The sequence below is a fragment of the Delphinus delphis genome, chromosome 10 (assembly GCF_949987515.2).
Source record: "Delphinus delphis chromosome 10, mDelDel1.2, whole genome shotgun sequence".
Taxonomy (NCBI): Eukaryota; Metazoa; Chordata; class Mammalia; order Artiodactyla; family Delphinidae; genus Delphinus; species Delphinus delphis.
The window spans coordinates 13,613,907-13,641,726 of record NC_082692.2 but is presented as its reverse complement, the minus strand read 5'-3'; the positions used below and the strand labels follow the sequence as shown (position 1 = coordinate 13,641,726).

The following is a 27,820-nucleotide window of genomic DNA, read 5'->3' as shown; positions in this document are numbered from 1 at the left end:
TAGAAAAGCTGGGTTATAGTCCTGGCTTTGACTGCGCAGCTTAGTGTCCTCCAGTATGCCACCTGAATTCTCTGGACCCCTGTCTTGTCCGTTGAATGAGGGCTGGACCACGTGATCACCAAGATCTTTCTAACAGCTCTTACAATCTCTCTACTTTGTGGATGCAGTCTCTGAGCCTAGCTCGCTTATTCACTTTCCTAAATATAATGCCTTCTATTTGGGGCAAATATATGTATATTTTTATTACTGGTAATATACCACTCACCTCTAATGTGAGCTGACTGCTGTAGGTAATCATTTATTGCATTTCCTGTATACCAGGAAATATACTAAGTGCTCCATTTGGATGATCACAACAGCTCTATGAGGTGGATTTTAAAGTTCCCGTTTTATAGGGGGGAGGAAGGTTTTGACTTATCCAAGGTCAAACTAGAGAGTGGTGGAGTGAGAATTCCAGCACTTGTGTGTTTTGACAACAAAGCCCTTATATGTTAATGGAACATTAACGAAACTATGTATTTTCTATTTCTGCTTTAGGCTTAAAGATCATGGACATTGTCTTTTCAACCAGTTTTTTTCTTTTTATAAGGTATTGTTAGCTTCTGTCTGTGATTTTACGATCAGCTCACTTTCTGCCCGCTTTACCAACCACGGGGAGAAGGAGACTGGGAAGGAGGTTACTCTTTTTGTGCTAAACGCCTCTTTCGAAGTCTACGTTTGCAGTGAAGAGCAATAAAGCGAACGGAACCCCTGGCTTTGTGCCTCTGCGGCGAACCGCCCATCTTCCGCGTCCTGAGAATTCGTCTTCTTCTGCTGAACTACGTTTCCCAGAGGCCCGCGCAGCCGAGAGCGCGGGCTCGACCCGCCCTTCCTTCCTCCTTGCCTATCACCCGGTCGCAGCGTGATTATGCAAACTCGTCGGGCGCTAACAAGTGACGACTTTCTGGCTCACGACTGCAGCGGCGGCCTTAGCAGCGGCAATAGACGCAACAACGGCGACTGCAGGGAAGACGACGACGGCTGGGCGGGCGCTGTGCGCAAAGGGGAGGGGTAGGCGGGCGGCGCCGGCGGCTTCAACTGCGGCAGCTACGGCTAGGGCGACGGAAGAAGAATCTCCAGCAGCCGGCGGTTGAGTTAGGCCTAAGCAGCGCCCGGAGCCGCCCGCACTGTCCTCTGCGGGGGAATCTACACAGAGACGGTGACATACACAGAGGCTGGGGTCCGCGGGAGGCTGCCGGACCGGAGCCAGCTACTCGGCCTCTGTCGCCGCCACCCCCTTCCCTGCCGCCAGCGCGCGTTCTCTCTCCGCTCCTGCTCGCAGCCCCGCGATTCCTGGTGTGCCTGTGCCCCACTGTGTGGGCAGCGCGTGCGTACTTTTGGGCTGGGGCCGGGCGGGGGGGGCTCTAAGGCCGTCTCTGCCTCTCCCGCCCCGGAGGGGGAAGCCGCGGAGGCTCACGCCATGGCCTCGGGAGCTGGAGGCATAGGAGGGGGCGGTGGCGGCAAGATCCGGACTCGGCGTTGCCACCAGGGGCCAATTAAACCTTACCAGCAGGGGCGACAACAGCACCAGGTACGGGACCCCGGCGCCGTGGGGGCCTAGCGGGTCGGGAACTGGGCGGGAGTGGACGGGCGGCGAGGGGCCCCGGCGCCCCACGTGGAGCGGACGGGAGGGCCTGAGCGGAGGCCCGAGCGAGGCGGCGGGAGCTCTGGCCGCTGGGGCGGCGACGGGAAGTGGGCTGAGACGGGCCAATCCTGCGGCGCACACGTGTGGTTCGGCCGCCTCTCCGCAGCCCTCTCCGCCTGGGGTTTTCCCCTGACCAGCGCAGGGCGGGAACAGAAATCCTAGGCCACGCTGGGCCTAGAATTCTTCCGTTTTTTGGCGGGGATTGGGGGTTTGGGGGTATTACTCACGTCCTCTCGAGGGAGAAGGAAAAAGATGTGGCTGGAGGCCCCTACGCCTGCTGTTTGCGTCTTAGCGTGTGTGGGGAGGGGGCTGCCCGGAGGAATCTGCCTCCGGGGCACCCGGGGGTTGTCGGGGGCGCTGTTAGCGCGGAAAGTGAAGTAAGTTACAACGCGATTAATTAATTCTCCGTCTCCCGGTGTCCCTCCCCGATCTGAGAGCACTGGCTTCGATTTTGTTTTGTTTGTTTGTTTGTTTGTTTCTTAACCGGCTTATAGTTAGTGGCACTGGGGCATTTTGAAAGTCCTTCTCCGCACTTACGTTTCTTTTCCGTCGCGAGACTCTTTCCTCCCCACTTTTGTCCAATCCCCCCCCCCGCCACCCCACCCCCCCGCCTTTTATTTTGGAAGCTGGAATTGGCCATTCTGCACAGCTGACCGGGACTCCAGTTCTGATCTCACGCACAAACTATTTTAATGTTACGGGGCGTATTCTAGAAGTTTAGGTACTTTTGACATTCCAGGAATGTTGGTGGTCTTATAATCTAAGCACCCTGTGCACTCGTGGGTGTTTGAAATTATGAAAAGGAGTTTATCCTAATTGTAACTGAGACATTTGATTCTGAGACAACTCTATTTTTAAAATTTTACTTGTTATGGGGATTGAGTAGGAATACGTTAAGAATATTCTAATAAACGTCACTTATAACACTTTTCAGGGATACTAAGGTAGGAGTAAGTGTGGGTCTTAAACTTATAAAAAACACAAAGGTATAGCAAAAGGGTCTGATAACGTGTCGCTTACTGTTAAGGGTAGACTTCCTAGATTGCCTTGTTCTGGATGATGATGAATATTGAACACTTTAACATGTTTGGTGCTGGTGTTAAATTGTATCATTAAAAATAGAATTTTAAAAGATTTCAGAGAAATTTCTTAGTAGTAAAAATTGTGGTTTATAATACTAGGTAGCTCTCTACTTACGGTTACAGGTCTTGGCCTTACTTTTACCTCCCACCGGTTTTCCCCCAGATATATACCAAAAAGAGCTTGGTTTTCAGATTCCTTTGTGAGGAGCAGGGGTACTTGCAGGCAGATTTAAGATTAGAATTCAGGTCACACGCCTGGCCATTTAACCGAATCCTTTGGTTGAGTGGAAGTTAAACACACATGCTTTCTGTTTTTCCTGAAGATAAATGTCTTTGAGTGCTTTCTAGATCTCCTCAAAAGAAAGTTACTACATAAAATAAATTTGTAAATACAGATCATTGGATGGTCTGGGCAGAGTTTAGAAAGGAGCTCATATATTCTGAGTGGAAAAAGCCAAAAATCACACCTTATTTTTAAATGTACTTAGATAAAAATCTAATTTGGGGGAGATGATGCCTTAACAACGTAACACCTATGATCCAATTTGTCTTAGAGCTGGTATGATTTCAGACTGTGTGGTTTTGTTTTAAAGCCTGATAGTTTATCATTTCCCCCTATCTAAAGTACTTTCAGCTTTTTGCCCCACCCATTTAATTGAAAAAGAAAGTACATTTTTAGCTTTTGAATTGGATCAAAGGTGTTTGGGGGTTTCTTAATCAACACTGAAGGTATTAATATTGGCAGATACTACCAAAGAAAAGTATCCAGGAATATACAAAAGAATACTTTAAGGATTTTTTTTTTTTAAATCTTAAAATAAGGACTTTCTTTAATCCTTACTGGAACTTTTGTGAACTTGTAGACTACCTGGTTGCTGTCAACTATCCTAGGCGGTCACCTCTCTGTTTTGCAGCAACTGCTGAGTCATCATGAATAGCAAGGAGCTTCATGACATGGCATGTTTTGTACTAATGTATTTTGGTTAAATGTCCAGTGGTTTCTGGGCAAAAATGAAGTTTTTGGGTTGTGTAGTAGAGGCTTGAAAGAAGAATGAGCGATCTGGCACTGTTAGTTGATGGATGTTTGCCATTGCTTGTCAGGCCAACCGGCTTGTGCAGTCATGCAGTACCTGCGACTTTCGCATGTGTTCCACTGACTTGTAATTTCCTGTTTTGACTTATTCTGGTTTAGCTCTGCTGAGGTATATCTAAAGTTCACATTTTTTTCCTATTAACTTCTGATCTTTAAAATGGCATCTTGCTTCAAGTTGTGGAGACAAGAATCCATTGTCTTATTCAGCTAACTGAAGGGTAGTAACCTAAGAATTGTAGAAGCAAAAATGAAGAACAGCACCAAATGATTAAGTTGATCATCTTCACTTGCCTTCTTTCCTACCCCCTAACTCTTAGCCCAGATGCATTTAGGAAATGGTATCATTTTGCTAGTGGGAGTGAACAGGTCAGTAAAGAGAATGTGCTTAGTTCTTGTCACCTGTTCAGTCTCCTTTCCCCTTTCCTTTTTGTGCAGATTGTCAGGCCCAGAAAGTCAGCTCTGGAGAGGTCAAGCTGCTTTTCTTAATAGCCACCACAAAAAACTTGAGCCCATGGGCAAACCAGAACCTTGCCTCTGGAAGAATCTACTGCCACCTCCTGGTGAGAAGGGAACTACTTATTTTTGCCCTTTTTTGGGGGGTGTGCTTCAGAGGTGTTGTCTTCTGGTTTGGAGCTAAGGGAATCCACTCATTTTATCTTCCTAGATACAGTTTGTCTTACAAGTCAGTTTCTGCATTTAGCTATTTTTAAAAAAGGGGGGGAGGAAACCCCTTTATCTATTCAGTAGCTGAAATCAGGAGTCTGCAAACGTTTTCTGTAAAGGACCATATAGTAAATATTTTAGGTTTTGTTGCTGCAGGTTCTTTGTTCTGTTTTTATAACCCTTTAAAAAATGTAAAAATCATTCTTAGCTTGCCGCCTGTATGAAAACAGGCTGAGGGCTGAATTTGGCCCACAGACGGTGGTTTGCCTAATCTTGGTTTATATGATAGTGTAGTTTTTTTTGTTGTTTTGGTAGCTTCTGTATGCTACTTTGTCCCAAATAACTATGTCCTGTTTGGATTCTGATGGCAAAAGAGTGTTCTCAGTTTTGAAAAGGAGGGATATTTAATGGCTGAATACTTAACTCATTCCAGAAGTCTCTGAGTAGTTTTGACTTTTATTTTATCTTTATTTGCTTTATCCTAGATGTTTAATTAATACTGTTAGTGAAAACAGAAATGGAAATAGTTGATAGGAAAAAAATGTGCTGTAATACAGTCAGGGCCTCTGGATTTGAATCCCTATTCTGCCAGAACTTGGACAAGTTCTCTCTGCTTAATTTACTCATCTGTAAAGTGGAAATGGTTGGGAGGGGTTAAATGAGATAATATAAGGAAAGCTCTTAGAACAGAGCCTGGCATATAGAGTAAGGACTCATTTGAAATTGTTGTGATTAAGTAGAACCTTTTGATTTAAATGTTTTATCGTCTCTGAATTTTGCTGCCTCTTAGTAGAGGTATTTTTCTTTTATGTACCAAAGTTCAATCTTTTATAGGTTTGTACTAGATTTAAAAACTTGTTTTCTGAGTGATGAGGCCAAACCTTTAAACTACCTTAAACTGCGTAAAAATACATTATTTTTAACATGTTCCTCATAGAAATGCCTGTCATTTAAGTGTATAAGAAAATAAATCCAAGTGTTAAATTATTTAATGCATAGTAGGTTTTTTTGTTTGTGATGAGAGGCCCTTGTGTGTGATAGTTTATCAATTTACTCACCAGTTTTTCAGATAATGACAAAAAAGCCCAGGTGTTGTCTCCATTTCCTGGAAAGTCCTTTGATAAGGCAATTACCTATTACTTGAAGTAGAATGGTCTGATGTCACTAATTAAAACCATTTCATTAGGCACAGAATATTATTGGAAAGATGTGATGACCTTGTATTTTCAAAAATGTTTTATTTGTAGCTACTTGGCTAATGGTCATGGTTGTTTTATATATATATATATATTTCCCTTTTAGATAACTGTTTTTGTTTTTTTTAAGATATTTACTGGACTATAATTGCTTTACAATGTTGTGTTAGTTTCTGCTGTATAACAGGGTGAATCTGCTATATGTATACATATATCCCCATATCCCCTCCCTCTTGCGCCTCCTTCCCACCCTCCCTATCCCACCCCTCTAGGTGGTCACAAAGCACCGAACTGATATTTCCCTGGTGCTATGTGGCTGCTTCCCACTAGCTGTCTGTTTTACATTTGGTAGTGTGTATATGTCCATGACACTCTCTCACTTGGTTGCAGCTTCCCCTTCCCCCTCCACGTGTCTCAAGTCCATTCTCTACGTCTGCGTCTTTATTCCTGTCCTGCCCCTAGGTTCATCAGAACCTTTTTTTTTAGATTCCATGTATATATGTTAGCATGCGGTATTTGTTTTTCTCTTTCTGACTTACTTCACTCCGTAAGACAGACTCTAGGTCCATCCACCTCACTACAAATAACTCAATTTCATTTCTTTTTATGGCTTAGTAATATTCCATTGTATATATGTGCCACATCTTCTTTATCCATTCATCTGTCGATGGACATTTAGGTTGCTTCCATGTCCTGGCTATTGTAAATAGTGCTGCAATGAACATTGTGGTACATGACTCTTTTTGAATTATGGTTTTCTCAGGGTATATGCCCAGTAGTGGGATTGCAGGGTCATATGGTAGCTCTACTTTTAGTTTTTTAAGGAACCTCCATACTGTTCTCCATAGTGGCTGTATCAATTTACATTCCCACCAACAGTGCAAGAGGGTTCCCTTTTCTCCACACCCTCTCTAGCATTTATTGTTTGTAGATTTTTTGATGATGGCCATTCTGACTGGTGTGAGGTGCTACCTCATTGTAGTTTTGATTTGCATTTCTCTAGTGATTAGTGATGTTGAGCATCTTTTCATGTGTTTGTTGACAATCTATATCTTCTTTGGAGAAATGTCTGTTTAGGTCTTCTGCTCATTTTTGATTGGGTTGTTGTTTTTTTGATACTGAGCTGCATGAGCTGCTTGTATATTTTGGAGATTAGTCCTTTGTCAGTTGCTTCATTTGCAAATATTTTCTCCCATTCTGAGGGCTGTCTTCATCTTGTTTATGGTTTCCTTTGCTGTGCAAAAGTTTTTAAGTTTCATTAGGTCCCATTTGTTGATTTATGTTTTTATTTCCATTTCTCTAGGAGGTGGGTCAAAAAGGATCTTGCTGTGATTTATGTCATAGAATGTTCTGCCTGTGTTTTCCTTTAACAGTTTTATAGTGTCTGGCCTTACATTTAGGTCTTTGATCCATTTTCAGTTTATTTTTGTGTATGGTGTTAGGAAATGTTCTAATTTCATTCTTTTACATGTAGCTGTCCAGTTTTCCCAGCACCACTTATTGAAGAGGCTGTCTTTTCTCCATTGTGTACTCGTCTCCTTTATCAAAGATAAGGTGACCATATGTGTGTGGGTTTATCTCTGGGCTTTCTTTCCTGTTCCATCGATCTATATTTCTTTTTTTGTGCCAGTACCATATTGTCTTGATTACTGTAGCTTTGTAGTACAACTTGAAGTCCAGGAGCCTGATTCCTCCAGCTCCGTTTTTCTTTCTCAAGATTGCTTTGGCTATTCGGGGTCTTTTGTGTTTCCATACAAATTGTGAAATTTTTTGTTCTAGTTCTGTGAAAAATAGCAGTGGTAATTTGATAGGGATTGCATTGAATCTGTAGAGTGCTTTGGGTAGTATAGTCATTTTCACAATGTTGATTCTTCCAATCCAAGAACATGGTATATCTCTCCATCTGTTTGTATCATCTTTAATTTTTTTCGTCAGTGTCTTATAGTTTTCTGCATACAGGTCTTTTATCTCCTTAGGTAGGTTTATTCCTAGGTATTTTATTCTTTTTGTTGCAGTGGTAGATGGGAGTGTTTCCTTAATTTCCTTTTCAGATTTTTCAACATTAGTGTATAGGAATGCAAGAGATTCTGTGCATTAATTTTTTTAATTAATTAATTTATTTATATTTTTGGCTGTGTTAGGTCTTCGTTGCTGCACGCGGGCTTTCTCTAGTTGTGGTGAGTGCAGGCTACTCTTCATTGTGGTGCGCGGGCTTCTCATTGCGGTGGCTTCTCTTGTTGCAGAGCATGGGCTCTAGAGCACAGGCTCAGTAGTTGTGACGCAGAGGCTTAGTTGGTCTGCAGCATGTGGGATCTTCCCGGACCAGGGCTTGAACCCGTGTCCCCTGCATTGGCAGGCAGGTTCTTAACCACTCTGCCACCAGGGAAGCCCCTGTGCTTTAATTTTGTATCCTGCTATTCTACCATATTCATTGATTAGCTCTAGTAGTTTTCTGGTAGCATCTTTAGGATTCTCTATGTATAGTATCATGTAATCTGCAAACAGTGACAGTTTTACTTCTTCTTTTCTGATTTGGATTTCTTTTATTTCTTTTTCGTCTCTGATTGCTGTGGCTAAAACTTCCAAAACTATGTTGAATAATAGTGGTGAGAGTGGGCAAGCTTGTCTTGTTCCTGATCTTAGCGGAAATGGTTTCAGTGTTTCACCCTTGAGAACAATGTTGGCTGTGGGTTTGTCATATATGGCCTTTATTATGTTGACATACGTTCCCTCTATGCCTGCTTTCTGGAGAGTTTTTATCATAAATCGGTGTTGAATTTTGTCAAAAGCTTTTTCTGCATCTATTGAGATGATCGTATGGTTTTTATCCTTCAGTTTGTTAATATGCTGTATCACATTGATTGATTTGCGTATACTGAAGAATCCTTGCATTCCTGGGATAAACCCCACTTGATCATGGTGTATGATCCTTTTAATGTGCTGCTGTATTCTGTTTGCTAGTATATTGTTGATGATATTTGCATCTGTGTTCATCAGAGATATTGGCCTGTAGTTTTCTTTGTTCGTAACATTTGTCTGGTTTTGGTATCAGAGTGATGGTGGCCTCATAGAATGAGTTTGGGAGTGTTCCTCCCTCTGCTATATTATGGAAGAGTTTGAGAAGGATAGGTATTAGCTTTTCTCTAAATGTTTGATAGAATTTGCTTGTGAAGCCATCTGGTCCTGGGCTGTTTGTTGGAAGATTTTTTTTTTTTTTTTTTTTTTTTGCAGTACGCGGGCCTCTCACTGTTGTGGCCTCTCCCGCTGCGGAGCACAGGCTCCGGACGCAAAGGCTCAGCAGCCGTGGCTCACGGGCCCAGCCGCTCCGTGGCATGTGGGATCCTCCCGGACCGGGGCACGAACCTGTGTCCCCTGCATTGGCAGGCGGACTCTTAACCGCTGCACCACCAGGGAAACCCTGTTGGAAGATTTTTAATCACAGTTCCAAGTTCAGTGCTTGTGATTGGTTTGTTTATATTTTCTATTTCTTCCTGGTTCAGTTTCGGAGGGTTGTGCTTTTCTAGGAATTCCAGGTGGTCCATTTTATTGGCATATAGTTGCTTGTAGTAATCTCTCATGATCCTTTGTATTTCTGCAGTGTCAGTTTTTACTCCCCCTTTTTCATTTCTAATTTTATTGATTTGTGTCCTCTCCCTTTTTTCTTGATGAGTCTGGCTAATGGTTTATCAGTTTTGTTTATCTTCTCAAAGAACCAGCTTTTAGTTTTATTCACCTTTGCTATTGTTTCCTTCATTTCTTTTTCATTTATTTCTGATCTGATCTCTGTGATTTCTTTCCTTTTGCTAACTTTGGGGTGTTTTTGTTCTTCTTTCTCTAATTGCTTTAGGTGTAAGTTTAGGTTGTTTATTTGAGATTTTTCTTGTTTCTTGAGGTAGGATTGTATTGCTATAAACTTCCCTCTTAGAACTGTTTTTGCTGCATCCCATAGGTTTTGGGTCGTCGTGTTTTCCTTGTCATTTGTTTCTAGGTATTTTTTGATTTCCCCTTTGATCTCTTCAGTGATCTCTTGGTTATTTAATAACGTATTGTTTAGCCTCCATGTGTTTGTGTTTTTTACAGTTTTTTTCCTTTTATTGATAACTAGTCTCATAGCATTGTGGTCAGAAGAGAAACTTGATATGATTTCAGTTTTCTTAAATTTACCAAGGCTTGCTTTGTGACCCAAGATATGATTTATCCTGGAGAATGTTCCATGAGCACTTGAGAAGAAAGTGTATTGTTATTTTTAGATGGAATGTCCTATAAATATCAATTAAGTCCATCTTGGTTAATGTATCATTTAAAGCCTGTGTTTTCTTACTTATTTTCATTTTGGTTGATCTATTCATTGGTGAAAGTGGGGTGTTAAAGTCCCCTACTGTTATTGTGTTACTGTCGATTTCCCCTTTTATGGCTGTTAGCATTTGCCTTATATATTGAGGTGCTTCTATGTTGGGTGCATAAATATTTACAATTGTTACACCTTCTTCTTGGATTGATCCCTTGATCATTAGGTCGTATCCTTCTTTGTGTCTTGTAATGGTCTTTATTTTAAAGTCTATTTTGTCTGATATGAGAATTGCTACTACAGCTTTCTTTTGATTTCCATTTGCATGGAATATCTTTTCCATCCCCTCACTTTCAGTCTGTGTGTGTCCCTAGGTCTGAAGTGGGTCTCTTGTAGGCAGCGTATGTATGGGGTTGTTTTTGTATCCATTCAGCCAGTCTGTGTCTTTTGGTTGGAGCATTTAATCCATTTACATTTAAGGTGGTTATCGATATGTATGTTCCTATTACCCTTTTCTTAATGTTTTGGGTTTGTTTTTTAAATCTTTTCCTTCTCTTGTGTTTCCTGCCTACAGAAGTTCCTTTAGCATTTGTTTTAGAGCTGGTTTGGTGGTGGTGAATTCTCTTAACTTTTGCTTATCTGTAAAGGTTTTAATTTCTCCATCAAATCTGAATGAGATTCTTGCTGGGTAGAGTAATCTTGGTTGTAGGTTCTTCCCTTTCATCACTTTAAATATGTCCTGCCACTCCCTTCTGGCTTGCAGAGTTTCTGCTGAAAGATCAGCTGTTAACCTTATGGGGATTCCCTTGTATGTTATTTGTTGCTTTTTCCTTGTTGCTCTTAATATTTTTTCTTTGTATTTAATTTTTGATAGTTTGATTAATATGTGTCTTGGCCTGCTTCTTCTTGGATTTATCCTGTATGGGACTCTGCGCTTCCTGGACTTGATTGACTATTTCCTTTCCCATGTTAGGGAAGTTTTCAATTATAATCTCTTCAAGTATTTTCTCAGACCCTTTCTTTTCTTCTTCTGGGACCCCTGTAATTTGAATGTTGGTTCGTTTAGTGTTGTCCCAGAGGTCTCTGAGACTGTCCTCAATTCTTTTCATTCTTTTTTTTTTTTTTTTAATTCTGCACTGCGGTAGTTATTTCTGCTCTTTTATCTTCCAGGTCACTTATCCGTTCTTCTGCCTCAGTTATTCTGCTATTGGTTCCTTCTAGAGAATTTTTAATTTCATTTATTGTGTTGTTCATCACTGTTTGATTGCTCTTTAGTTCTTCTAGACCCTTGTTAAGTGTGTCTTGTATTTTCTCCATTCTGTTTCCAAGATTTTGGATCATCTTTACTGTCATTACTCTGAATTTTTTTGGGGGTAGGTTGCCTAGTTTGTGTTCATTTATTTGGTCTTGTAGGTTTTTACCTTGCTACTTAGTCTATTTTTTTTTTTTTTTTTTTTTTGGGTGGTGCTGTATTCCTGTCCTACTGGTTGTTTGGCCTGAGACATCTAGTGCTTGAGTTTGCAGGCAGTTGGATAGAGCCAGTTTTTGATGCTGAGATGAGGACTTCCGCGAGGCCTCACTCAGATTGATATTCCCTGGTGTCTGAGGGTCTCTGTTAGTGCAGTGGTTTGGACTCAGAGCTCCCAACTACAGGAGCTCAGCCCTAACCTGTGGCCTGGGAACCAAGATCCTGCAAGTTTTGTGGCACGATTAAAAAAAAAAAAAAAAGAGAGAGAGAGAAAAAGGAGCACTACAGTATCAAAGAATAAAAAAGAAAATAAAATTAGAAAGATAAAAAATATATTAGGAAAAATAAAACTGTAGTTGAAACAACTGCAGCAAGTTAAAATAAAACTACAACAGAAAAAAGAAAAAAAGGGGGGGCAACAAGCCAAAAGGAGAGAACAATAACAAGGTATAAAGAATAAAATAAAATTAGAAAAATAAAAGATTTATTAGGGAAAATAAAAATATAAAAGAATCGGAACAGTGAATCAACAAGGTAAAACAGAACCCCAATCTAAAAGAGGAAAAAAGAAAATAAAAAAGCCTTGGCTATGGGAGTCAAAAAAAGCTTGGCGGAGTTTAGGCGGGGGTGGAACTGAGTCAGGAGCAGAGTTTAGCGTTGGGCAGGGCCTAGGCAGGGTGACTGTTCAAGCGTGGGGCGGGGCCTCTGCTTAGGACCTGCTTGGAAGGGGTGAGGCAGCACCTCCAAAGGAGGGCCTCCAGAGTGTGGAGTTCCTAGGGCCCTGGTTGAGGGTGTGTGGGAGGGGTTTAGGCCCAGCGCATTGGAAGGGGTCTCAGAGTGGATCTCTGAGGGCAGAGGTGGGGCCCTGGGTGGGGGGGCAGGGGCGGGGCTTGGGCTCTGCGTGGCAGGAGAGACTCCGAGGGCAGAGGATTAGGCCTGGGAGCCCAGCAGGCGTCCTGGTGCCCAAGTGGACAGGGAGAGCACGGGCCCTGTTCCCTTCCGTTCCTTTGTGCCCCTCCCGTTCCTTTGTGCCCCTCCCCCACCGTCTCCCCCGTAGCCACTGGACCCCTAACCGGTGTGGGTCCTGCTGCTGTAGGAACCCCTCCCTTCCCGTAGCCACACTTCAGGGGTGCCGGTCCCAGAGTTGCGGCCTTTACTTTTGCTCCCCCTTCCCTCCCTCCTAGTCCCTCAGGACCCATGCAGCTGGAGGGGCCCTTGGTGGGCAGAGGATCAGGCCCGGGATCTCAGTAGGCTCCCAGGGGCCCAAGTGGGCACGCTCCCTTTTGATCTTCTGCCCTCCCAGTGGTTCCCCAATTTCCCCCTTCGGGCGTGGGATCCCTTCCCCTCCCCCAACCGCCCCTCAGGGGCGCCAGTCCCGTCCAGCCTCCACTTCTCCTCTGCCTTCACTCTCCCCACGCCCCCTGTCCTACCTGGTCGCTGGGGGTTCTTCCCGTGTCTGTGGTTCCCCACTGGTGCCTGGTAGGTGCCCTAGTGGTGAGGAGACGCGAATTCTGCGTCCTCCTAGTATGCCATCTTAACTCCGCCCTCTCTGTAATACATTTTTAAAGGATTCTTCTGTGTTGCTAAGCCCAGTTGAAAGTCTTGCTACCAGATAGAATTTACTGTGTTTACTGTTGGAAAAAGGATGGTAGAACGCCTCTTCCGTCTAAAGATATTTCAGCTTCCCTGCCCCTTTGCTTGTGACTTAAAGAATAAACTTTAACACCCAATTTTCAAACAGACTGTGAAAGGAAAGTGACAATATCTTGTAGATAACTTTTAGTGGATTAAGTTGCTTTAGGCTTTTATTGTGTCTCCTATTGCTAGTTTGAAAGGTCTCTTAGGGACTCCTTTTCTTGTCCTTGTTGTTTGATTACTGTTAATTATCTATTAATACCACCTCTATAATGTAGATCTCTAAAAATAAGAGACTAAGCCAGGTCATGTTTCTCCTTCCTGAATTAGTGTTAGTCTTAAAGGACGTTGAAAATTGTGGCCAGTTGTAATTTAAAATTTTCTTAGCTACAATAACTATTATGCTCATGTTTTGTTTTTTTAAATTAATTAATTAATTTTATTTTTGGCTGCGTTGGGTCTTTGTTGCAGCGAGTGGGGGCTACTCTTCATTGCGGTGGCTTCTCTTTGTTGCAGAGCGTGGGCTCAGTGCCTTGCGGGCTCTAGAGCACAGGCTCAGTAGTTGTGGCACATGGGCTTAGTTGTTCCGCACATGTGGGATCTTAACAGACTAGGACTCAAACCCATGTTTCCTACATCGGCAGGCAGATTCTTAACCACTGTGCCACCAGGCAAGTCCCTATGCTCATGTTTTTTGAGTTTATCTCTTGATGTTGAGAAGAGAAATGAAAAGTATAAGGAATGGATTTTACGTGGCTAGAAAGATTTGGACTGGGTGGTTAGGAGAAACTTGGCTGCTAAATGACTATCTGTAGGTTGTAAAATGTGACAAATAATAGCTTAGGTTAAATTCAGATTATTGAAACTAGATTCAGTATAACTGCATTAGAATTTGAATACTTTATAATAGAGATGCATTGTTAAAATAAGTAATGTTAGAATGGATATATTAAAAAGCTGAAACTAACTGAAAGATTAGAATGGCATCTAGGTTTTTACTATTTAGTGTTTAAGTTTTTTTATATTTATAATTAGATATTCTTTAAGTCTCATGTGAAGTCTTGGGTTCTTAGCCCTTGTTCTTCACTTGGGCTTGGATGGAGCAGGGGGAAAACTGATTAGGGAATCTATATGAAATGAGACTTCCAGGAAGTGTGGAGAGACTAGTGATACGGGAGTTGAGTGGGTAAGGAGAGAGTTCACAGGCCCCTGGAAGAAAACTGAGGGTCAGTGACAAGCTTCAACAAAATAAAGGCAGCCGAAAGAATAGACAGAAATCAAAACAGCAGTGTATTCTGGGAGAATAGGGCTTCAGAACCTTAAAACTGAAGATGGGTTATGTTTGATATTTATAGTTAGCAATCCCGTAAAGTTTACATGAGAAAGATTTTATAATCTGAATACTGCTATTTAGTAGAGGGTAATGTGAAGAAAGGAGAGTTGAGGGAATTCCCTGGTGGTCTAGTGGTAGGGCTCTGTGCTCTCACAGCTGAGGGCCTGGGTTCAGTCCCTGGTCGGGGAACTAAGATCCTGCAAGCGACACAGCGTGGTGCAGCAAAAAAACAAACAAAAAACAGTTGAATAGAACTGAAGTCAAAACTCAAGTAAACTAATAGGAATAGAGAGCATTATATAAGAAGAAGGAAGGCTATATAGTATTTATAAGGAGAGGTGTCTCTGGTTATTACGATATTACAAATTGGTGAGACGATATACAGGAATTTTTTTTCCATTACAAATGAGTTCTGAGTTAGGATTGTAGAAGAGCCTTGCCCCACCTCAGCCTTTTTCATTAACCCTTGAACTCAGGTTAAATGAAATTTGAAAAGCTAATATATTCACAGTACCTTACAGATTGGATGTGCTTGATATGTGTATAGTATTGAATTTACTTCTGGCCCCCAAATTGAGTATTTATTCTAGATCTCAGTGACATTTTGATAGTGTTTTTGTTGTGAGGTGTTTTGTTTTTGTTTTGTTTTTGCCATGTTTGCCAAATGAAGAACCCTTAGTTCTTGAGGTTAAAAAAAGTCCAATCATTTTAATCAGTCCAGGTTTAAAGATTCACTCCTGTAATCCTTGAATTTAACTTCATTACTTAGGATCATCTGGTGTAGACTTTGCTTTGGCTACGAGGAGTATTTTAAAGATTTTAATGCCCCATTTGTTTTGTTGCTTTTTCTGATAAGCCCTTCATTAATTTTTATTTCTTTGACTACTTTTCTGCTTCTCTTCATTTAGTTGGCTTTGTGGTATTTATCATTCCAGAGAATGGTTCAGTTTTCCCATGCTCTTGGCTAACTTCACAAGTTGTTTTTTGGAGGAAGGACTATTAGTGTGGCAACAAAAATAATATTTGTTTAAGTTGAAGCTGTTAGACCAAGCAAATGTATTATTTTTTTTTTGAATTCTAGGATTATTGATGTCCTTTTTTGAAACTTGCCACAGCATATTCGTATGTGGGAATAAAAAGCTGGTTGACTAGTGCAGCTGTAGAAAATTAAAATCATGCACCAGCTAATCTGCGCACTGTACAGACCTGTTGCCTACCTTCACAGAGCTGATCCTCCAGGGGAGGTGATAGACTGTGATTACCATCCCATATGACAGATTGCCTGTAGGAAGTACAGGGTGCTGTTGGTGCATGTAAGTGAGTGACTGTCCTAGACTTGGAGGATCAGAGAAGATTTTCTGTAGGAAAACTTAAACATCAAGTTACAATGATGGCAGTTATGCTTACCACTGAAGCCTGTGGAAGTGGAGAGAAAGCTATTCTGGTAAAGTAGGATTTGAGTATTCACTGCTTAGTAGACCTTTACTTAGTGTACCTCTTTCCCCCGCAAGGTTGGTTGGTTTGTTTGCTTGCTTATTTATTTATTTATTTATTTTGCAGTACGAGGGCCTCTCACCGTTGGGGCCTCTCCCGTTGCGGAGCACAGGTTCCGGATGCGCAGGCTCAGCCGCCATGGCTCACGGGCCAGCCGCTCCGCGGCGTGCGGGATCTTCCCGGCCTGGGGCACGAACCCGTGTGCCCTGCATCGGCAGGCGGACTCTCAACCACTGGGCCACCAGGGAAGCCCTGCTTGATTATTTTTAATATCACAAAACATTCTTTCTTCAAGTCCATATAGGAAGCTGATTTGCCCCATTCCTGTAAAGACCTGAAGCGTATTATCTCAATAACTCTTGAAAAGATAGACCTTCTTTGGTGATTGTAAAAGGAACCTTTTCTTCCATAAGAAAACTATTTTTCCCCCTTTTCTAGCTTCCTTCACTTTTTCTCAGTTTTCCATTAGTGGCTGAAGTACTTTGAAACTCATAAAAATTGCCCGCCAGGGAAGTACTTCTCCAAACCTATATGATAGACAGGGTCCCTTACATCTTCAGTCTACCCTATTCTGTGCATAATCAGAAGATTTCTCTTCCCTAACAGCTTTTTAAACTTCTAGTATCTGGTAGTGGGTTATTTACTATAAATAAGCATGTTAAGTCTTTAACTGGAAATAAAAGAGATTCAAAGGTAGCCTTTTATGTTTTACTTTTGTTTACTTCTATATTTGATTTTCAGAATTCATATTATAAAGTAGGTATTTATGAAAGTTGGTATAATGGTATGACATCTTTGATGAGATAATCTCGGAAACAGTTTATTTTGTAGTTAAGTTTATACTCAGGGTTATGTTTATCATGGCCTTAATTGGGAAACTTGTCAGAGTTTTTAGATGATTTTAGTACAGTGGTTCTCAAACTTTAATTTGCGTAAGAATCACCTTAAGAGCTTGTTAAAACAAATGTACATTTCTAACATGCTCTTAGGTGACACCAAACCAAGGCTGCTGGTCTGAAGATTCCAATTTGAGAACCACTTTTTTAGGCTTTTTTATAGTCACTAGATAAGCCACAGAACAAAAGGTTACACGTACATTCTCACACATACATGTACGTGCACACACACATGATTAAAGGGGAATTTTGAAGGATCGAAATAGTTATTTCAGGTCTATCAGGTTTTGCATTCATTAACAGCGTTACGAGAAGCTTGGATGGCACGTGCCAAGGACATTCCTACATGTGAGTCTTTGCACCTTTTGCTTTCTCAGCCTATAATACTTCTCTGCTAGAAACGTACATGGCTCATTTCTCACTTTTTCAGGTCTTTGCATATATAAAACGACTATCCCCATTTTGCTTCCCTTTATTGCTTTATTGCTGCCCATAGCACTGAATCACCATATCATGTGTTACATGTTATACTTATTTGTCTCCCTAACTTAGGATCTAAGCTCCAAGAGGGCAGGAACCTGTTCCCTGTTTTTTATCCCTAGTGTTCTTGCCTGACATGTAGTATGTGATCAATAAGTATAGATTAAATGAAGAAAAGCAATGTTTGCCTTTTACCTCTGTGAGCTAGATAAGATATTAAAATATTCATCAGGGTAAGCCTCTTTCCTGGTCCATTTATGTACTGTTTTACAGAGATAAAAGTTGGATGTAACTTTTGGATAGTGAGTGCTTCCCCAAGTGTGGTATATGTGTTCCATTGTTGCTAAAGAAGATGAATCTAACTGATACGTGGACTGACTTTTTATTTTTCATGTTAATTAGAAAACAAATTTAACAAGTAAGGACCCAACAGGAAACAGTTCTCCAGATGGTTCAGCTGAAATATCTTTAAGAAAGAGTCTACTCAAAGATATGGTGGTGATTAAAGGAATAACATGCAGGATAGCAGGATACCCAGAGACTAGCAACAGTGGGAAGCTGCTACCATCCCTAGGACTGGATGGATAAAGGGAAGAATCTGTGCAACTGGAGTGGAGGAAGGGCTACCTGGCTGGAGCTGTAGTTTTGGAGAAGGGGCGCTTGAGCAGAGGGAGCACAGGAAGAAAGACTTCTCTTTCCTCCCATACTCTAATATCTAATATCCTCCAGAATCTCTCATGAGCCAATCCAGAAGCCAGTTCGTTGAGACAGCCAGTCAGGAAGATTTTATTGTATAGGAAAAACTGTTTATTAAGAGAAATAAAATAAATAGATAGAAAGAAAACCATTAAATAACAGTACAGGTAAAAATCATGGCTACAGTTTGGGAAACACTGGGGAAATAGTTATTAATCCACATTGTATTCAGCACAGTCCACTATAAGATTTGTTTTTCTGATTCATTAAATAGCATTTTAATATTATGATATATTTTAATTATTGTCTGACTAGTGCTCCACATGTATGTTTTCCAGATAACTGAATATTAAGATTTAAGTATACATAATTTTATTCGCCTCTTGTAGAGGGATTTCTTCCCTGAATTGTATTGTGATTTCCTGAAATGTATCTAATTTCCTAATCTCTTTAATGAGATTGGTGGTTCTCAAACTATAGCATACATCAGGTTCACTTGGGAAGGTTTGTGAAAACAGGTGAGCCCTGTCTCCTGAATTTAGTAGGGCTGGGGTTGGGCCTTAGGTAATGCAGATATAAATGGTGAAGGGACCACATCTTGGGAACCACTAGTACTAGGGTATACCGAGCTTAATTTAACTTTTCTTGATGACTTAGGGTCATTTACCCTATAGAGGCATATTGAAGTAAGGGGATATTTCTTTTTAATAATGGTTCCAGGTCAATTTTAGCATCTGTATTTAATTTTGTTGTCAGGTGCATCATGCTGTCATTCATTGTGCCATTAGTAATTCCTCTCTCACTGTAATTTTTTTAAAAATTTATTTATTTTATTTATTTATTTTTGGCTGCATTGGGTCTTCATTGCTGCATGCGGGCTTTCTCTAGTTGAGGCAAGCGGGGGCTACCCTTCGCTGTGGTGCGGGGACTTCTCATTGTGGTGGCTTCTCTTGTTGTGGAGCACAGGCTCCAGGTGCACGGGCTTCAGTAGTTGTGGCCCATGGGCTCAGTACTTGTGGTGCACGGGCCTAGTTGCTCTGCGGCATGTGGGATCTTTCCGGACCAGGGCTCGAACCCGTGTCCCCTGCATTGGCAGGCGGATTCTTACCTACTGCGCCACCAGGGAAGCCCTCTCACTGTAATTTTGTACTAAGCTGCTCTGGGCTGAGACTAAATAAATTGGTTACATTTTAGTTTAGAAAAGAGAAGGTCTCCAAGCAAAATTCATGAGTTCCAACGAAGGAGCTTTTTTTTTTTTTTAATCCATTTTGACTGTTCAATTTTTACTGATTATTCTCCACAATACCTAATGCTGCCACATAAGTGACCTTTGGTTAAGTACGGTGCTAATTTTAAGTTGTTCTGTACTTGCCTCCTTCAGTGACTAGAGATCACAGGAATCTCTGATACTTTTAGTAGCTAAACCCCTTAGAGGAAGTCTACAAAAGATTTATTTTACACTAAGTTCTTGCTGTAGTGCCTTAACATCGCTTTGTATCAAGTGTGTCTTTTTTTTTTCTTATTTAAACTGTGTTATGTATTGAAAGCACTTTCAAGTCTTTTGGAATATGGGGAGGGGGTAAATAAATATTTAAATATAAATAATTAGCAAAATAATAAACATGAATGTTTTTATAAATGTTAAATCTTGGAGTAGGTATAGAATCTTTCTTTCCAAAGAAACTAATACTGTGTAACATTGGCATAGAAAAGGGGAACAGTGAATTTGTGTTTTTCATTAGTGAGTATTCTAGGGCTGCTGGCTTCATGTGTTGTTAGAGATCTTACACAATGTAGATCTGTTCAAAGTTTCTGTTTGGAGGAAAAGTAATTACTTTTTTCCCAGTTGTTACCTACAGCTTTTCAGATAATCAGGAAAATACTATTCAAGTGCTTATATCAGAGGTGTCTTCCATCTTTCCTATTGACAGAATTTTTCAAGGCCTCTTTGTCTTGGGTTTGCTTTCAAGGTTCATGTGTTCTGCCTTAACTTTACTGGTTTTTTTTTTTTGTACCTGCTGATTCATTCTTTCCCTTCCGTGACTTTCTCTCTGAAATCCTATTCTGTGAAGGGAATTGTTGCCTAAAACTGATTACCTCACCCCAGCTTGTTTCTGCTAATTTTTTCTCATTAGTAATAAAATTATCAGTGTATGTTTCTGTTAATATTTAGTAAATTGTGAAGTGCTTTCACATTACTTCATTTGATCTTCATTATAATTCCTATCAGGTAATAGTAGGAGAGAGTGTTATTCTTATTTACCTAGAGTAAATCGTAGTACAGCCTGCCAACCCCGAAGTCAATGCTTTTACTCTATCCTAGATATACCACAGCAGTTGTGTTTGTACCTGGGCAAGTTACTTAACTTCATTGTTTCTCTTCATCTGTAAAGTGGCACGGTTAAAACCAATTTCATAAAATTATTGTGAGGATTAAATTGAATAATATGTTTAGACTCCTGAGAACTGTGTCTGTTCTATGATGAATGTTAATAATGCTGGTAGTTGTTATACCACATCTTTTTCTCCCTTTAAAAGTTACTGTAATAAAATAATTGGTTTTCAGGCAACATTTGATATAACAAAATTTTACCATCAAAAAAAAATCTTAGATTATTTCTTGAGTTTATTATGTTGGATTAGTTCTCTTATTGCCTTTTAAAAAAATTCTCATTTGTCTAAATTTTTATTCTTAAAGAATGTGCAATAAAATATTTGAGGAAGCTGTTGAAGGTATTTATTGCTTCTTTTAATATGCTGGGATCAAGATGGATGCCTTTTGTCTGGGATTATAACATTTTAGTGCATATCTTATTACTAAATCTAAAATTTATATTGCTTAGTTGAAGACCTGTGAGTTTTTTAAAGATTAGAATAGTATGGCCATTTGGGACAATTATTGGCTCATGGACATATGCATATGAAAGAAAGAAAAAAGTAGGAATTTTATAAAGTATAGAATTTGTAAAATACATTACGTCAACATTAACTCACGTAACTGAATTTTAGGAAACTTTGTTGGAAACAGTTGTGTTTTGCTTGGTATGGCTTTCTGTAAATAGGTACTTATTTAAAAGATAAATTTCTAAAACTGCCTTACATGTTTTCCCCCCAACAGGGCATTCTCAGCAGGGTTACAGAATCTGTTAAGAATATTGTGCCAGGATGGTTACAAAGATACTTTAACAAGAGTGAAGACGTATGTAGCTGCTCAACAGACACAAGAGAGGTGGCACAGTGGCCGGAAAATAGGGAAGATGACCATATAATATATGCTGATGAGGAGAACCCTAACATTCATGATGGGAGAATCACTCCTGAGCCAACAGTCAGTAATACAGAAGGTAAATGGAATGTGGATATTTTGTTGTGAATGATAGGTTTTCATGCCTTAATTTAAAATATGTTCATGTTACCTGGCTATGGTAAATCTAATCGTGTAGTACAGAAACGATGTTGGAGGAGGGTGATGATCACCTTCAAATTAGAAATCTTTTTTATTTATCAGCTTTTTTGTTTATTAAGGGAGGCTGAAATATATCAGTTGAGGGTGCAAGCTCTGCTGTTAGACTTTGGGTTTGAATTTTCATAACACCAATTGTTAGTCATGTGGCTTTGGTCAAGATAATCTTTGTTCTCCTCTGTACCCTCAGAAGTGGTTTTGAAAAAAGTAAAGTTGAAGCCCTTTGAGTAGGTCGTGGCACTAAAGGAGCAGCGTGGCAGTGCTTCCCACAGCACACGGACTTGGGTATGGTGTCACTGCAGTTGTCTTCTGTCCTCTGCAGCTAGTGCAGCTGGGCCACTTCATTAATCTTACCACTGAGTGACCCTGCATTTTAAATGCTTTTGTGGATCCGTTTATGGCGTTTTTGTGGAGTTTACAAGTATTAAATAGCTTCAGTGTAACCCATGAATGTGACATATTTGGGAATATTACTCTGTCATTTCACTTTATATATTTTTTACAGCTTTAGTGAGATGTACTTCACCTAACAATAGGACTCACCCATTTAAATTGTATAGTTCAGTGGTTTTTGGTATATACAGAGTTGTTCAGTCACCACAGTCAATTTTAGAACATTTTAATCACCATCCTTCCCTCCCCATCACCGCAAAATCCTATACCCATTAGTAGTCCCTCCCCATCCCTACCCCTCCAGCCCTAGGCAACCACCAATCTGTATACTGGACATTTCATATAAATGGAATCATAAAATATGTGGTCTTTTGTAACTGGCTTATTTCACTTAGCATAATGTCTTCAAGGTTCATCCATGTCATAGCATGTATCAGAACTTCCTTTTTATTGCCAGGTAATAGCTCATGGAATGGAGAAACTACATTTTATTTATCCATTCATCCGTTGATGGACATTTGTATTGTTTCTACTTTTGGGGTATTATGAACAGTGCCAGTTTGAGTATTACTATGCACATTTTTGTGTGGATATGTTTTCTCTTGGGTATATACCTAGGAGGAGAATTGCTGGGTCATCTGGTAATTTTACATTTTGAGGAAAAACTGTTTTTCTAAAGTGGCTACACCATCTTACCTTCCCACCAGCGGTGTATGAAGAATGCAATTTCTTTACAACCTCACAAATACTAATTTTCCTTTTTTAAAAAAACATAAATTATACCTATTTTGGTAGACGTGAAGTGGTATCTCGTGTTGATTTGCATCTCCCTGATGACTAATAATGAGCTTATTGAGCTTATTTCATGCTTATTGGCCATTTATACATCTTTGGAGAAATGGCTATGCAGATCCCCCTTTTCCATTTTTAACTGGGTTATTTGTCTTTTTATAGTTGAATTGAAAGAGGTCTTCACATATTCTGGATATAAGCCCTTACCTGTATATGATTTGCAAGTATTTTCTCCTATTCTGGCTTCTTGATGGTGTCCTTTGAAGCACAAAATTTTAAATTTTGATGAAGTCCACTTTATCCCTCAAGTATATGTTTCTTTCAGTTTATATATTTTTTCTTTCACTACATGTTTTGACTTATAATTATAAAAATGTTTTTGAACTCTGAAATCTTGTCTTGCCTAAATAATTGACGTGGATATGTGCCTATTAATTTTGGTATACTTAGTAACTTATTTTCCTGCCTGATTTGCTTATAAGGGAAAACTAGTGAGGGTGAAATGGGCTGAAAGAGTGATTCTTACTTGGGAGAAATGGCAAAATCTAAGTTTTCTTAGTGATATTCAGTTTGGCTTAGTCTTCAAATCCTTGCTTATTTTTATTAGAGTAACTTAGGGAGTTTTAATATCTGTACTGTTCAAGATTTCTTTCTAATATATTACCAGCAACCATCTTGAGGTTTTATTTGGTAGATCTCTAAGGTGACTGCTTCTATATTGTTCTCTTTTCTGGACATCAAATGGGACCACAGCTTCTTTCTTTCTTTTGACTGGAGACTTTTAGTGTGCAGCAGCATATATCTACAGTGACTGAAACCTTCTTTTGCATCCTAATGAGTATGCTTGTGGGGATTAACTAACTTGAAGAATTTAATTCAGCTGTGAGATTAATGGCGTTTCTCATTTTACATCTGTAAAGTTCTTTTCCGTTTGTATTTTCATTGAAATTATGGAATTAATTCAGTGGTCTGCCAAGGTTAATTCCAACTTGGATTTTATTCATTATATTATTAGGTTTGTAAGGTAGCTTTTCTGTTATGTGTATATTACACACACCTTTGTGAATAACTTCTAAATTTAAATTATTGTGGAAATTTTCAAACTACAAAAGTAAGGAGGATAGTACAATGAACCTCCATGTACCTGTAACCCAGCTTCAAAGACAACGAGCTTATGGCTGACTTTGTTTTCTTTATTCCCACATCTATTTACCTACCTTCTCCGTCTAACTCCCCTGATTATTTAGAAGCAAATTGTGAACAGCTTTCTGATATTAACTTCAAAAACTTGATGGCATTTTCCCTCTGTCTTGTCTAAGAGCTGACTCCTGCTCCTGTCTTAAAATCTGTAAGTTCCAGGCAGTTCTCGTCTCACAATCTGCCTCCACCTTTCTCAAAGTATTTATTCAATAGTTGTAGTCACATGTGTGACTACAGTACTGTTGATAACTCCCCAGTATGGTGAATATAGATCTTACTAGATGTAGCAAATCAGTTTATGCTTACTCTGTGAAACATTACTCTTAAATTTGACAATGCATTCTCAAAACAACTTAGAGGGCTTCCCTGGTGGCACAGTGGTTCAGAGTCCGCCTGCTGATGCAGGGGACACAGGTTTGTGCCCTGATCTGGGAAGATCCCACATGCCGCGGAGCGGCTAGGCCCGTGAGCCATGGCCGCTGAGCCTGCACGTCCGGAGCCTGTGCTCAGCAACGGGAGAGGCCACAACAGTGAGAGGCCCGCGTACCACAAAAAATAACTTAGATATACTTGCTTTTAAAGTAGTGTAAAATTATCAAAAGCTTAAAATAATTTAGATATAACAGTCCTGAGTGTTGTTTACTAAATAGTAATTTCACCACTGTAACTTTTGTATTAATAGTAACTGGAGCTGGAGCGTATAGGACATTCTTCAAATAGCACAGTGCAGTATGACAGTTATAGAATCTGTGGCCCCTTTCAGATCTGTTGTCTGCAACTGTCTGCTTATATGTACCTCCTTGTACTGACTGTCTTAATGATGGTGAGCCATTAGGTGTCTAGATTTCTTCTGCTAGGGTAATGAAATGGATCAGTGAGAAGAACCTCAAATAATGTACCCGTTAGATTTTTATTGATTCAGTAAGAGTTCAGGCCTCTGAGAGCCCCACAATGGCATATTTAGTATGCTAGTCAGCAGTAGATTGAAGTTGTAGACTGCAATGGCTGATTGATACTATGTGATCATAGGTGTACTCTTAGAAACTGGGCATTTACGGCTGATGTGAATCTGTAGATGATGTGGCCTTATTTAGTCTTATTATCCCCAAATGCATCCTTTATTGGGCCTGATTTGGAGGTTAAGGAAGCTCTGTAAATATAAAAAACTGGCATTGCTATTAGCAGCATACCTTCCAGTAGAAGTATATCATACTAGATTTCTTTTTTCTCTATAGCTTCTGTATATACTAGATTTAGTAAATGTCTGCCAATATCTAGAAAGTTGTCCTATCACTTTTATCCTATAGGATGAACTGCTGTAGGCATGAGAGAATGGGTAAGTAAAAAGCACTTTTAGGATATAACATACTACAAAGTTAGAATACTTAATACTCTAAGAAACATTTCAGCCTGTATATGTATGAATCCTGACTGCAGAGAAATTGAAATATGATAATCTTTAGATGCCAATAGGTTTAAATGCCGATACCAGTAGATTTCGAAGCTCCAGCCAGTTTCTGTCTTAACTTGAGCAAGCTTGATAAGAAATTATTACATATACATTAAATTCTAATTCCCCATTCCCCCTCCCCCCTGCCCCTGGCAAACACCACTGTAGTTTCTCTATGACTTTGACTACGTATCTTATATGACTAGAATCATACAGTATTTAATCTTTTGTGACTGACTTATTTCACTTAGCAGAATGTCTTCAAAGTTCATTCACATTATTGTAGCATATATCAGAATTTATTTCCTTTTTAAGGCTGAAGAACATTCACTGTATGTATTTACCACATTTATTTATTCATTCATCTGTTGATGGATGCTTAACGTTACTTCCACCTTTGGCTCTTGTGAATAATGCTGTTAGAAACATGGTTGTACACATCTCTTTGAGACTCTGCTTTCAGTTCTTTTGGATATATACCCAGAAGTGGAATTGCTGGGTCATATGGTAATTCTATTTTTAATTTTTTGAGGAACCACCATACTGTTTTCCACAGTGGCCACACCCATTTTACATTTCCTCTCAACAGTGCACAAGGTTTCTAGCTTCTCCACATGCATGCCAACATTACTTTCTTTTTTTCTGATAGTAGCTGTCCTAATGAGTGTGAAGTGGTATCTCACTGTGGTTTTCATTTGCATTTTTCTGATGACTAGTGGTGCTGAGCATCTTTTCATATGCTTTTGGTTGTTTGTATATCATCTTTGGAGAAATGTCTGTTCAAGTCCTTTGCCCAGTTTTTAATCAGGTTATTTGATTTGTTATTGTTGTTGAGTTATAGGAGTCTTTTATGTGTTCTAGATATTAACCCCTTATCATATATATGATTTGCAAACATTTTCTACCATTCTGTAAGTTGCCTTTTTATTCTTGATTGTGTCTTAGTGCACAAAAGTTAAGTTTTATATAGTCCCACATGTCTTTTTTCTTTTGTTGCCTGTCATATCTAAGAAATCACTGCCAAGACTAATGTCTTGAAGCTTTTCTCTGTTTTTTTTCCTATAAGTTTTACAGTTTGGGGTCTTACGTTAGGTCTTTAAAACAGGTTGGGTTTATTTTTGTATATAGTGTAAGATAAGGGTCCAGTTTCCTTCTTTTGCCTGTGCGTATCCAGTTTTCCCAAGATTATTTGTGGAAGAGACTGCCCTTTCCCCATTCATTGATTGGTCTTGGCACTGTGTCAAGGATCATTTGACCATGTATGCAAGGGTTTATTTCTGGGTTCTCTATTCTTTTCCATTGGTCTACCTGTCTGTCTTTATGCCAGCAGCATACTTTTGATTACTGTTTGGAAATAAGTTTTTGAAATCAGGAAGTGTGAGATCTCCAATGTTGTTCTTTTTCAAGATTATCTTGGTTATAAGTGGTCCCTTGAGATTCCATAAGAACTTTAGGATGAATTTTTCTATTTTGTCAAAAAAAGTCATTGGTTTTTTTAAAGGAATTGCATTGAATCTGCAAATCACTTTGGGTAGTATTGACATTTTAACAACATTAGGTCTTCCAACCTAAGAACATGGGATGTCTTCCCATTTATTACATCTTCTTAAATTTCTTTCAGCAATGTTTTGTAGTTTTCATCATGCAAGTCTTTCACTTCCTTCCTTAGTTAATTCCTAAGTGTTTTATTCTTTTTGAAGCTATTAATAATGCAATCATTTTCTTTATTTACTTTTTAGATTGTTCATTGTTAGTGTATAGAAACAAAACTGATTTTTGTATGTTGATTTTTTTTTTTTTTTTTTTTTTTTTTTTTTGCGGTACGCGGGCCTCACTGTTATGGCCTCGCCCGTCGCGGAGCACAGGCTCCGGATGCGCAGGCTCAGCGGCCATGGCTCACGAGCCTAGCTGCTCCATGGCATGTGGGATCTTCCCGGACCAGGGCACGAACCCGTGTCCCCTGCATTTGCAGGCGGACTCCCAACTACTGCACCACCAGGGAAGCCCTGTATGTTGATTTTGTATTCTGCTACTTTGCCGAATTTGTTTATTCTAACACTTTTTTTGGTGGAATATTTAGGGATTTCTGCGTATAAGATATATCATTTGAAAACATAATTTTACTTCTTCCCTTCCAATTTGGATGAATTTAGTTTCTTTTTCTTGCCTTATTACTCTAGCTAGAGTTTCCAATCCTGTGTTAAATAGAAGTGGGGAATGCAGGCATTCTTATCTTATTCCTGGTCTTGGAGGAAAATCAGTCTTTCACCATTAGGTATGATGTTAGCTGTTAGTTTTTCATATATATGGCAAATCTATTGTTCTTTATGTATACTTGGAATATGGAAACCACTGCTTAATATGTCAGTCATCCACAGGCCAGAAATCATGTGTCATGGTGAAACAATAGAAGCATTTTTTAAAATGTGATTTTTCAAGTGACTTTTGACTAAATTATTTTGTAGAATATGGATGGAGATTCTGGGTTCTGTTGTCTTCCTCTGAGAAGTATTG

At 39.8% G+C, this 27,820-nt stretch overlaps 1 protein-coding gene across 1 annotated transcript in view; it reads left to right on the top strand.

The window, feature by feature from the left end:
• Positions 1–999: 999 nt before the first annotated feature.
• Positions 1,000–27,820, top strand: part of NUP153 (nucleoporin 153) — a 74,136-nt gene continuing 47,315 nt past the window's right edge. Inside the window, exons 1-2 of the mRNA XM_060023591.2 lie at positions 1,000–1,570; positions 21,127–21,352. Of these exons, the coding sequence (XP_059879574.1) occupies positions 1,460–1,570; positions 21,127–21,352 (337 nt within the window). The 5' untranslated portion in view covers positions 1,000–1,459. The remainder of the gene's footprint in view (positions 1,571–21,126; positions 21,353–27,820) is intronic.